Below are 13,036 nucleotides of genomic sequence, written 5' to 3' on the forward strand. Positions count from 1 at the left end.
GCAGGTAAAATATTAATTTATCCTCTTTCTCCGTCAACATACGTCAACATCTCTCTCTCTCTCTCTCTGTGTGTGTGTGTGTGTGTGTGTGTGTGTGTGTGTGTGCGTGTGTGCGTGTGTGTGTGTGTGTGTGTGTGTGTGTGTGTGTGTGTGTGTGTATTACAGTATATTATTGCCACTTTGTCCATGTAATAAGTTTACACATTGTTTCTAGAAATATAAAATTTCTCAAAGTAGTGGACCTGCACTCCACAAAAGACTTATGTTAGATATAAATTAAGTAATCAATTAATTATCCAATGAATGAATGAATGAACGTTTTTCTTATTTTGCTAATCTCGGAGAGCAACAGTGTCACACAAAGGTGAAAGGACGTTGTAAAAATAGTATTTTAATTTAAATATAGTCTCTGTGTGTTGAGTCGACATAAATTCCGTGGTTTGCCCTCAATAAATATCCATTACAAGCTTCAGTCTTCAGTAGGAAAACCAATGCGATTTATAGCAATTAATTACAGAAAAATTTTCAATTTAATTTGTAGTTTTTTTTTTTTTTTAAATCAATTGACAGCAGTATATTTTTTTTAAAATAAATAATAAAAAAGAAATATATTTGGCGTTCCTGGAAGCGTATCTGAGAGGGAGTAGGAAATTCCGAGGCGGCCATGAAGGCAGCATTGTTTCCTGTTTCGGTGCAGAGCGGTTCTGCGGGAGTCGAGCGCACTTTAATGTCCCGTGCGGGCTTTCCACTGTACACCGCGCCTCCAACCGCTCCCGGAATGGCCACGCCGGCCTAGCACGCGTCTTCCGGAACATGATTGGGGGACATCTGGCCGCGGCTCGGCGACTCGGAAACCCAGCGGGCTCTTCGAGCGAGGTAAGGTTAGCACAGGGAGCTAACGGCTAACCGGAGGAGGCTGGGTTTGTTTACCCGCTCCGTCCCGGAGTTAAGCCCCAACATTGGGTCTCCGAACGGCCCCGGGGTGTCAGCCCCGTCGCGGGGCTCCAGGGGACACGAGTGTCACCGGGGACCGGGAGGCAAGCAGCCGCCTTTGTCCCCATCAACAAGTGGTGTTGTGCCGCTGTGCTGAGTCTCTCTGGCGGTGTGACAGCTGGAACCAGCCGCCACTTTCCTCCCGGACCTGGACCGGGACCCGGACCCGGACCGGGACCGAGCCGGGCTGACGGAGGCTCTGCTCCGGCGGTGTCACACTTAACAGAACCGGTAATCTCTCCGGGGCTGAAGATCTGAATCTGCCCTATTTTCTGCTTTCATATCGCCTCTTTTATAACATGACTGATTGCGCGCGCGCGCGTGTGTGTGTGCGCGCGCACCAGCAGGTCCCGATGAGTGAAACATTTTTTAATCTCTGTAAGAAGCTTACACACACACACACACACACACACACACACACACACACACACACACACACACACACACACACACACACACACACACACACACACACACACAGACAGATGTTGACGTTTGGTCTACATGGAGATGAAGCTTCAGCTTCTGGTCCCTGATATAAATTAATCAAGTTTTTTGTTGTTGATTTCTCCGTTTTAGTGCACTTTTCTTCCTCGTTTAGAGCCTGGAAATGAAAAATGATGGCAGCTCCTTTAATGATCTTTTTATATTGTGCATGACGATGTAATAAAACATCGTGTGGCTCCAGGCTGCATGTAAAGTGAACCAACAACCTCCTGCTGAGATGAACACTATGGAAGAGTGTTAGGGCCGCTGAAGAAAAACATTTTGGAGGCTAAAAAACACGAAACTCCACATGCACTCCAGAAAAAGTCGAACATCAAAGTCGAGACTTTTCTTGTTGTTTTCTTCTTCAGTGGCCCTGATGCTCTTCTGTAGAACATAGATTGTGGATGCTTTGAAGTTGCATTCATGATCTGTTTTGTTCTTTTTAGTGCAGTGGTTTGCACTCATCACTCGAAGCGAGAAGTCACGAGTTCAAATCCCGTCTGGTTTGCATGTTCTTTCTGTGTGGGTGTCCTCCTGGTCCTCCTGGTTCCTTTCACTGTCTCACATGCATGAGCTTCACTGGTGACACAAGTTGCCTCTCTGTGTCTGTGATTGTCCTCTGATGGACCACAGACCTGTCCTGGTCCTCCTGTCCAGGAGCACAGTGAGGTGGGGTCAGCTCCAGGGTTAGGGTTATAAATGAAACTAAACGTAAACAAATATAATGTAAAATAAATGTAACTACTCTTCAATTGAAATAACCGACATTATTACTTATTCATATTACAAACATTACACATGCATAGATGTAAACACATGTGTTTGCTAGTTGCTCTGTTCAGTCTAACTTTGACCTCCTTCGCTCTGCTTGGTGTCAAAATGTGGCATCTTAATTTGGATGTGCAGAACTACTTCAGTGTCAACAAAAGCACATGTAATTGCCGTACTTTATGGAATGTTTGAACTTGTGATCACATGTTCCCAACAGACGCGCACCCCAAGGCTTGCACTCGTTCACTGCGCGTCTATTGGGAACAGTATTTATTTAAAGACAATCAGACCTTTAAGGCCACATGAAATAACGTGGCGGGCCTTGAGTTTGACACATGTCGGAGAGAGATCAAACCCAAATTCAGTCGTTCGTCTCATCAAGACCTAAAAATGATGTACTGGTACCCCAGACCTCAATCCAACAGGAAGTCTGCAATTGGCCTTTCAAAGTAAGATATGCAAACGCGATCTCCTCTGAGGGCGAATATCGTATCGGCTTCAGAACACTAGTGAATGACAGGAGAGACTCTCCTGCTCAAAACTTCAATTCAGCTTTTTGACGAGTCGAGTGGTTTCATTTTTTATTAGCTGCCAAAGTTCTGAATGCTGAATCCTCCTGCCTCCTCCTCCCTCCTCCCCCCTCATCCCTCCTCCCTCCTCCCTCCCTCCCTCCTCCTCCTCCTCCTCCCTCCTCTCATTCAAATACATGGGAAAACCAAAATGTTTCCTCGAAACACAAACACCTCAAAGAAGTAGCGACTGTGGCTGAACCGTGACTCTGGTCAATCGGAAATCGTGCGTCTGCGTCAAACTGCGCCTCCCACTGTCCAAAGTTTACGTCTGACTGCTTCCAAAACCCACGCAGACTGAAAGACGACGACTTTTCCTCTCAAGAACTGATCATTTTATGGAAAAATTTGACCAAAAACTGTGGATTCTGAAGAGTTGTTACCAAAACCTGTAGATAAAACCCGTCCTCTCCCGCTCCGATGACATCACCAACTGCAGCTGTGTCCAGCAGTGTTGCATCATTCACAAGAAGAATTACACAATACCGTGTCAGTCAAATGATGTAATCCAGATGTTGAAGAAAGCGTCGTAGACGTCATCAGGCCGGCTGACCGGTGGAGTGATTGTCCAGTAATGTGTGAACCAGACGAGGGGCGCAGCAGACGCTGCACCTGGGCTCTTTAACCCCCGTCTCTTATTTCTCTGGCTAACAACGGTATGTAACTCTCAACATATGTGCGCTGCTCAGCGAGCCCTCACCACGTCTCCCCGCTGTGCGTTTCCAGTGAGAGACATGGACAACTCTGTCACCCTGTGGCAGTTCCTCCTCCAGCTCCTCCTGGACTCCAGCAACAAGCAGCTCATCTGCTGGACCAACGAGGAAGGAGAGTTCAAGCTGCTGCAGGCGGAGGAGGTGGCCCGGCTGTGGGGAGCCCGCAAGAACAAGCCCAACATGAACTACGACAAACTCAGCCGGGCGCTCAGATACTACTATGACAAGGTAGGCCGCCTACAAATCCAGCATGTGCAAATTTGTCCCAGTCTGATTGCAAACTACCTCCATAGTCCTTGAACGTCTGTGGAGTAATTAAAAGATGTTCATCAAACTGGTCATAATACAGTCGTCAGAAGCGGGTGTTGGGCTCCAGTAACCAGCCAATCGTGACGGATTTTAACACGCATCCTTTTTTTTCATTCTGACCAGATCATTGTGAATTGTTTCTAATCATGAAAAACATTCAATTCATTTCAGTTCAACTGTATTTATGGAGCACCAAATACAACACAGTTAACTCAAGGTGTGTTTAACAGAGAGAATTATGTGTTATATGAAGGACTGTAGGACACTGCTACTCAGTAGAGGGCAGTCAATGTTTTATTGAAAGCCAGTGACAAATAATATATATTCTTTTTTTTCCTGGTGGAGTTGGTGTTGTAGCCCGTCTTTAATTATTCCATCTACCCTCAGCGCTCTCTTGAGAAAATGACTAAATAAAAGCCTTCTTCCAAGTCGGTCAAGAATCTGTCAGTGTTCCAGTGACTTCACAGACACCCCACAGTGGGTCTCTGACTGCTGTGGGATTTGAACCGGCAAACTCCTGATCCCATGTCCACGGTTCACACTTCCAGGCCACGACTTTCCCCAAATCAAGTTTCAATTGGCGACACTAAAACCCCTATCGGTGTGAACGTGAGGGTGTCGTTGCCTGTTTCTGTGTGTTTATCCTGTGATGGACCAGAGACCTGTCCAGGTGGATCCTGTCCTCGTCCACCGTAAACTGGGACTGGTTCCAATGTCCCTCGTTGCTTTATCAACATCTGCATGTAATCAACAGCTCACCGTCGAATCAAATGAATCGTGTGTGTGTGTGTGTGTGTGTCATGATGCAGAACATCATCAAGAAGGTGAACGGACAGAAGTTCGTCTACCGCTTCGTGTCCTACCCCGACATCCTGAAAGGGGACATGTCCAGTCGGGCTGAGGGAGGGGACGCGGGAGGCCTCCCCCTGCTGGTGAAGAGGAGCGACAGCAGTTTACAGGAGGGCGACTCGGGGGACCAGGCCAAGGCGGCGGGCGGGGCGGCGCCCCTGAGCAACGGCGCCAAGCAGTCGAACCGCAACGACTACATCCACTCGGGCCTCTACACCTCCTTCACCCTCAACTCCCTGCAGAACGGGCGGCAGCTCTTCAAGTCCATCAAGATGGAGAATCCCGGCGAGAAGCTGGCGGAGAGGAGGGGCGCGGGCGGCGCCACGCAGAGCCAGGAAGCGCCGGCCCAGCAGCAGAAGCAGAGTCCCCTGTCCTCCGTCATCAAGTTCGGAAACACCCCCCCCAAAGCTCCCGCCGCCGCCACCGTGGAGCTCGCGCTGATGCCCGGCGGCTTCGAGCCCGTCCACGCCCCGCCGCAGAGGGCGGAGGACATGCTGGCGCACTCCGTGTACTCCTTTGAACACGTGCGCCCCTCGGAGCCCATGTTCGGCCTGCCGGACCTGCCGTCCTCCAGCCCGTCCCCGAGCCTGGTGCCCGAGTCGTCCCAGGAGCTGGTGATCGACAGCGACCTGGAGTCCTCGCAGCCCGCCGACCTGCAGTCGCGGCACGCCGACGCCCAGCTGCAGGAGATGGTGCGGTATCCCCCACAGACGTGCAAATTCACCGCCAGATTCCCGTCTTTGTGACCCCCCCTCCCCGTGCGTCTTGTGTTCCAGCAGGGGGACGGCTGCTGCGCCGGGGCGTCCGGAGAGGAGGCCGGCTACGTGGACACGGAGACCAGCTCGTCGTCGGTGAGCAGCAGCACGACCGTCAGCACACAGAGCTCAGGGAAGATGCGCAAGCCGCCCAAGGTCCTACAAATAAGCCCGCCGGCCCTGCTGGTCACCGCCTCCGACTTCTCCCCCATGAACCTGTGCAGCCCGTCGCTGCCCACCGCCTCCCTCACACCAGCCATGCTCCAGGTCAGTGTGCCACACCGCGGGGGGGGGGATTGATTAATCCGCTCGTATTGTAGCGCTGACAGTCGGACATCAGAAATGTGAGTGTTGGAGCCAGTCTCTCTCCTCACCGGAGCTCCTGTGTCCAAACCAGCAGCCCTCTGGATTTTCCTCTTCTGAAAGGTTTTATAACCAAATGAAGCCGACAGTGAACCAGATGAGACTCTCAACCTTCTGCTGGGTCCAAGCAGAAGGTTGCTTGGTTACCCTTTTGCCTTTTCCCTCGTTTTGGAGGGCTAAGGGGTAGGCAGAGGGCTAAGGGGTAGGCGGAGGGCTAAGGGGTAGTGGTACAAAATTGAATTGGGATTGGGCCAAAATAATCCTTTCAGTTCTGGTGGATTCCACTGACGCGAGAGAAGTTCCACTCGTTTGTTGTCCAAGTCTGTTTCCATGGAAACGAGGAAACACTTGGGCTCCATGGCCGTGCGGGTGCAGTAAAAGTTGGTCCTGGTCATTTCAGCCGATGTAGCTCGTCGTCGTGCTCATGCTGGGTCCCCGAACGACCAGGACAATGTTTCCTCCGTAGTGTCGTGACGCCCGGGCCATATTCTGACCTGCTGGTTTTATAGTTGACGCCCACCGTGATAATAACCCACTTGCTCGTCTGCCTTTCCGCCGTTTCCATGTCAGCTGACATTGTTTTCAAATCGTTATCATGTGAATGCACAACTTTTCTGAGACAAAAGTAATGTCCTGAAGTGTCCGATCTGAAAAGTTTGCCCAGCATTTAGCGTCGAATGACGGCTGATTGAGATGTAAAAATATTGACGAGGCACTTTGCATTTGCATTTGTGGTAGAAAGTGGGCGTGTCGAGGGCAGGAGATGAACCGCCTACCTTCCTGGTGGATTGGGATTTATAAAAGGAAAGAGCAGGCAGATGTGCGTACACATGGTTTGACCATTTTTAGTAGAAATCCTCCACAATGTTTTCTGAACGAGGCCCCAGATGAGGACGTCACATGTGGACAGTGCAGGTACAGTAAAGGAAGGATCCCCAGAGCAGCTGGATCAGGACGTTTCCCTTCCCAGCGTCTAACAGAGCTTAATATCATTAAGATATCGGTACACACAATGTTTGTATCGTCAAAAAAACGCCAAGTGGCGGCGTCCAGGCTGGAAAAGATTCTTGTGATAAGAAGCTCACAGGTTGAAATCACGTGCTTGATATTGTGCAGCCTGGACTTTCTGGCAGCGTCTTCCCCCACTGGTGACTTTATCTCCATCTGCTCATCTTTTCCACACGATGACAGACTTCCAGAAGAAGGTGCTGCAGCCTGCCTGCAGTGTGAAGAGACACGGGGGTGGGCGGGGGGCGGGCGGGGGCACATGAGCTTCAGACAGATTGTTTTGGTGTCTCACAGCTCGGCTCCGACAACGTGACCACAGAGACCCATCTGCTCAACGTTCGTCTCCATGAATCACCTCAGTCCTCCCCAGAGCTCAGAAGGGCCACAGAACACAGCAATGGGCACGAGACGTTTGTGCTTCATCCTCGCCACCAGGTGGCAGCAGAGCTCCATGTAGTGTGAAGGACGTTGTGTTCTCTGGCCAAACCAAACAGATTTCTGATCAGTTGCAAACAACAAATTCCAAACATTTAAAGGCCTGGAAAACTTTTCTTAGTTTAATTTCCTTGTCCGATAGTTTCGTGGAACATTCTAAAATAGTGTTATTACACTATTTTTCTTTAAATATTGCATAGAAACTAGTAAAAGGCAGGGCTGCCAAACATAACTGGCAGAAATACTGAAAACACTAGATGGCATGTCAGGCCACGAGTTGGCGCTGTTGGTTGTTTTCATAATGAAGCCACACACACACACATGCAGCAGAGAACAATCCGCTCTAAACATTAACAATGGAGGAACGCGGACATTCCAGTGAACAGATGACTAAGTTGAATTGTCATTACGGTGACTGTCAAAATAAAAGTACGGTTGTTCAGTGTCTAATATGTTTATTAACGTTTGAACAAAAGTACGCAAAGAACAGCATTGACAACAGTTTTTCAAGAAAAGAAAGAGGGGAAAAGAATTGTAGAAAGAGACAAAAAGCCTCCACACGCCCACACGCACACACGCACACACACACACACACACACACACACACACACACACACACACACACACACACACACACACACACACACACACACACACACACACACACACACACACACACACACACACAGTGTATGCAGACTGCAGGGTCTTCCTGTCGTCTCTGAATCGTCCTGTCTGTTGGTTGTGGTCCTCCCAGACGCCGACTCTCCTGCTGACTCCCAGCCCGCTGCTCTCCAACATCCACTTCTGGAGCACGCTCAGTCCGGTGGCGCCGCTCAGCCCGGCCACCCGGCGCCAGGGAGCCCACTTGTTCCAGGTGGGTAGAAGGGGAGAGAGAGAGATACATCTCTGCGGTGGCCTGGCGCCTCCGTTTAACCAATGTCCCCTCTGCTGTGTCCCACAGTTTCCGTCCGTCCTCACCCCGCAGTTCCAGATCCCCATACACAGCATGGACGGCACCAACACGCCGGGCCCCATTTCCCCGGACCCCCAGAAGACATAGAATCACAACGATCTCTCCCCACCACCACCACCACCACTCCGGCTCCCACATCCAGGACAATGAGGATTCACACTACATCAGCTGTGTGGAGGGGGGGGGGGGGTTGTTGGAGAGCTCATGCTGTCCAGCTCTTTCTCTCCGGTTGCAGCAGTTTGAAACGTAAAAGGAAACGCCGTGTGCTGAATGGAGGGCAGCGGGTCAGCAGACGTCACAAACCCTTCAGTTTTTCTCAAAGTCTCGTCAACAAGACGAGACTTCAGCTCTGCTGCTGCCCTCGGACCACTATGCCCCCCCCCCCCTTCGCCTGCCAACCTGCACATTTACCGGTTTGATCCAGAACTTAAACATCAAGCCTTGCCTCAGCTTCTGGGAAATCCTTTCCTTTCTACCTGACCTGTCTTATCATAACGTGGCCATAAACCCTCCAATCAAGCCTCAGGCAGCACAGAAATATTGTGAGGAACTCCGACAGCCAGCCCGGCCGACCTTCATTCGGTAGTTTTCACGTGGGAACGAAGCCAAGCCATAACTGTTTCTGTGCGTCCACGCTGCAAGCAACAGCCCCGCTCCCCCTTTCACCCGTGTGACGAGACTGAACACTTTGAAGTCAAAGGAGCTTCAGTGCCCCCTTGTGGAGGTTTGCAGTATAAGCTAAGACTCCCAGCACAAACCCAATGACACATTTCCGGTGTGAAATTTCGCTGAAGGTGAGTCTTTCCTCCTGGTTTTAGTCAGTTCTTTGATGTGAAGATCTCTTGTTGCTTGCAGCGTCCATGCACCCGAGATGTTCACATGTGAGTGGCTGCAGTCATTCTGGCCTTGACCTCCACATGGCCTTACCTGTTGAAAACATGCTGACGAGCTGGAGCACGACCACCAAGCCCACTCCACACACCTTTTCCCATCGTTGGTGGTGTAACGGTTCGGCTCATGTGTATTTAGAAACCTTTAACAATCTTGTGAGCCCCTTCCGCTCTCCCCTCTTACAATCAATCAATCAGCCATGAAAGGTTTACGCCTGCTTTCTCACCGACCGCAAAGCCATAAGTCTGGAGACACAGACTCGACTACCTAACAACGGGAATTGTACAAGATGCTTGTTTACAACGATACTTGGATGGGACGCGCTGGGCTATGTCTTCACCACAGTGTCACTTACCCAGGGATGGACCAGTGACTGTCGTAGGTGGGGGGGGGGGGGGGGTCAAGCTTATTTTCACTCAAATACCACACATCTGGTAGACGCCCCACCCCCTCCCCCAGTTCAGCCTGCGGTCCTGCACAGCTACCCGTCAGGTGAGGATGAGTGCTTACAAGTCTTCTCCAAGCAGGTCTGGAAGAATCTCTGGTTTGGGTTCATGTCTGTCAACAATTAGGTTTCGGCAAGTTCGACTTTTTTGCATGGGAAATGCCCAATGGTGGAACCGCCAAACAACTGACAAAATATTTATATTCTGAGCAAGTTCAGGATTTTGACATAAATTGAGGAATATTCAATTACTATCACGACAAAGTGTACCGTGCTTTTGGGGTTTATCTGCGTCGGTCATCCAAGCCACATCGGTAACAAGAGCTTCACCTTGGGATACTTCAAGTATTGAACACGCAGCGCTGGTGGTCAATAAAGAACAGCTCATTGTAGTCGAGGTTGATTCATAGTGTAGATCCACTTGGAGCTATCAAAACATTTCGACCACGCTGTTAAAAAGATGACATGAGCTCACATTAGCAGGCCTTCCAGGAACAAGATTGAAAATCGCGTAGCCAGACCTGGAAGGAGTTACAAAGCCACATCAAAGACTTTAGAGCGTCTACATCAGTGGGCCAGCATTAATGTTTGGTCCGCCGGATGATTTAGAAAATGAGGCTACGGTTTGACCGAAGCAATTACTGCAAACATGGAGTTTTCAGTAGCGAGCTCCTCCAGAACCACCCGTCCCCTTCTGCTTAGTGTTTTATTCTCCTTCCCACCGGCCTGGAAGCTCAGATCCTCTGTGACGTCGACAGCATGAACGAATGGTTCCAAACCCGGCAAGCTAAGCTAGGCGACCTTACTAAAGTAAGGTAACCTTCACACTGCAGGCAGCTGTGACCCAATTCCAATTTTCTACTCACAGCTGACCCATTTCCCACCTGCTCTGCTCTCTCTTTTCTCAATCTTTTTCTTTCCCTTCTCCTTTTGTACAACCACAAAAAGGAATTCGCGCCTGCTGACCCATGTAGCATTCACATTTACTTCATAAATGGTGTAATCGGCACGAGGTCACGCCTTCTGCTGCCACACTGCAGTCTGACGGAGGTCCCGTTTAAAATGTGGTGTGAAGGATCCCGCCAACCCCTCCAACTCAACGTCTGAACTCGACAAGAGTTCAGACCTGAATCCAGCAGACGCGCCGAGGAAGGAACTGGGACGGTTTGAAAGTTCAGCGAAGACGAGAATTTCTTACTGTGGTTTCCAGTTCGGCGCTTTCGGTTTGTCTCCACTCGAGATCGGTTCTAAAAGTCGTACGACATGTTTGACCAGTTATTGCTGAAAACTAGTAAAGCCATGCTTTCCTCACCACGGTATTGTAATCGTACCCCCCCCCCCCCCCCCCCCCCCCCCCCCCCCACTGCCCGAAGCTGCACATTAACCCAAAGCAGAGATTCTTCAAACCCACCCTGACAATCGCCTTGAAAGTAAAAGATTTTTAGATTTGCTCCTCTCCCTGAACCCTACTTCTGATTGACCCACATTACGGTGCCTTACCACAGCCAAGCTCCAGTCCCCCCCCCCCACCCGTAGACCGAGTGAGATTGAAGAAACATCCCGACGTTCCCGTTCATTCCCGTCTCTTCACAGACCAAAACCCCAAAAAGCTGGGAGTTCCTTCCCTCTGGGATGTTTTGGCTTTGTGGGGTCTTTATGCAGTTTGTTCAGTTCAATAAGGCCGTGTGCAGACGGTAACCAGCGTGTGTTTCTGGTAACAGGTCTACTCGAAAGTATCAAAGTATACATATATATATATATATATACATACATAGAAAATCTGTTCAGCATTTTTTGTGTAACCTCTTTATTTTCATGTAAGCCCATAGATTTTTTTAAATTAATTTCTATTTTTGTAACAGCCAAATAGTTAGACGTCTGCTCTTTAAGTTCTCCGATTACATGTTCTCTCTGGGCACGTTTGGTTTTCCCCTGGGGGATTTTTCTTTGGGAGTTGGGGGGGGTTAAACCTACAGCGCCCCCCCGTGGAGACATTGGATACTTTTCTGGGAATCAAAGCCTTACGTCGTCGGGGGAAACTGCAAAGTCTCTGTTTTCTATGTGAAGTGTTTTGATATAGTGTTGATATTGTACATGCAGATGTTGTGATGAGACGTTTGCACTTAAAAATCCGGGGGTTCCTGTCATATTGGATTCTGTCACTTTTCTATAACGCAGATCTTTCGAGATGTTCGCTGACTGAGAAATGTATTTCCCCCCCCCCAAAAAAAGCAGGGATAAAGTTATGCACTTCGTATTTTTTATGGCAAAGTTTAATCTTTTACAGTGTCAAATCATTTACAAAAATTTGTAACTAGGCACTACCATACAATATTTATTTATTAGATTTATAGTATATAACCCAATAGAATTGGTAATCTATACTGCATTTTTTGCAATAATTTTAATACAAAAAAAAAAAAAAAGGCTACAGATTAGCTATGAAAACACCTCAAAGCCCATTAAAGTGGAAGTGACTTAAAGTTTGGTCAGATAAGGTCATGTTGAAACAGGTGTCAAGTTTGTTCGACGATTTGTGTTCACGTCTGAGAAACGACATTTACGCAATTTTTGACTCTGTCACCAACAATGACAAGCAACTCGTTTCACAAGCTGGAGAATAAGTTGTGGTGTATTCAGGTTTAAATCAGATTTAAAGTGGCAGTGATTGTGTCATAACTTATTAGTGGAACAGGAGGAGGATTCAATATGTTGGATTCTCTTGAAATTCTGAAGAATCCACTAAAGTTTTAATGAAAATTCCAAAAGATGACATATATTTATGCAATACCTTTTTTTTAACGTCAAGCGCCCAACAGTGCGTTTTGATCAGATCCCTTTCTAAAAGAAACTAGAAGCACTTCTCTCTACAGCCACTAGGTGGCCAAGTTGTAGTCCACCCAATGGATGAATTAGGAATGTTTCATGAAATAAAAATGGGACGTACCTCCAAAAACTGGAATTACTCCTGAACATGTTGCTCTTGACAGAAGTGTGACTATTTAAAAAAAACAAACAAGCAAACAAACTCCACTTCATAATTGTGAACTTGTCGTTTGGACTGGAGCGTCGCCACAAACTGCAGCTTTGACCAAACTTGACTCCTGCTCTCAAACGAGTTTAGTGTTGTTTTTTTGCGGAACCTCGTGTGTCACCGACTGACAAACTGACCATTCACTGGTTTCCTGATGCTGTTTCTCTTCTACCGTCCTTTCTAATGTCAAAAGAAATCTTTGGAAAGAACCGACGTGGTTCTTTGCTTTTGTTCTGTCCATTTCTTGATTTGTTTGATGCTTTTTGTTTTTTCCTAAATGTTTACAAGCTGCTTGTCTTAAGTGGCGTATCAGTGTGCGAGAGGTGGAAGAGTTTGTTGAGACCAACAATAAAAGATCTCTGACTGTAAGCACCGCCGCCTTCGTTGTCTTGCTTGACAGCCAGTCACACTGAATCGTCCGTCTTAATTGTCAAGA

General features: G+C 48.5%; 1 protein-coding gene across 2 annotated transcripts; it reads left to right on the forward strand.

Moving 5' to 3' along the window:
• The first annotated feature begins 744 nt into the window (after positions 1–744).
• On the forward strand, positions 745–12,963 carry elk4 (ETS transcription factor ELK4). 2 transcript variants are annotated; one of them, XM_080495062.1, is made up of 6 exons: positions 745–876; positions 3,549–3,763; positions 4,654–5,385; positions 5,470–5,715; positions 8,012–8,131; positions 8,219–12,963. In XM_080495062.1, exons 2-6 carry the CDS (start codon positions 3,557–3,559, stop codon positions 8,315–8,317), a joined length of 1,404 nt encoding a protein of 467 aa, XP_080351188.1. In that variant the 5' UTR covers positions 745–876; positions 3,549–3,556; the 3' UTR covers positions 8,318–12,963. The 2 variants fall into 2 exon arrangements, with proteins under 2 accessions (XP_080351188.1, XP_080351187.1); XM_080495061.1 differs by lacking the exon at positions 745–876 and having other exon boundaries at positions 2,997–3,763.
• The last annotated feature ends 73 nt before the right edge of the window (positions 12,964–13,036 follow it).

The sequence above is a fragment of the Blennius ocellaris genome, assembly GCF_963422515.1.
Source record: "Blennius ocellaris genome assembly, chromosome: 4".
Classification (NCBI taxonomy): domain Eukaryota; kingdom Metazoa; phylum Chordata; class Actinopteri; order Blenniiformes; family Blenniidae; genus Blennius; species Blennius ocellaris.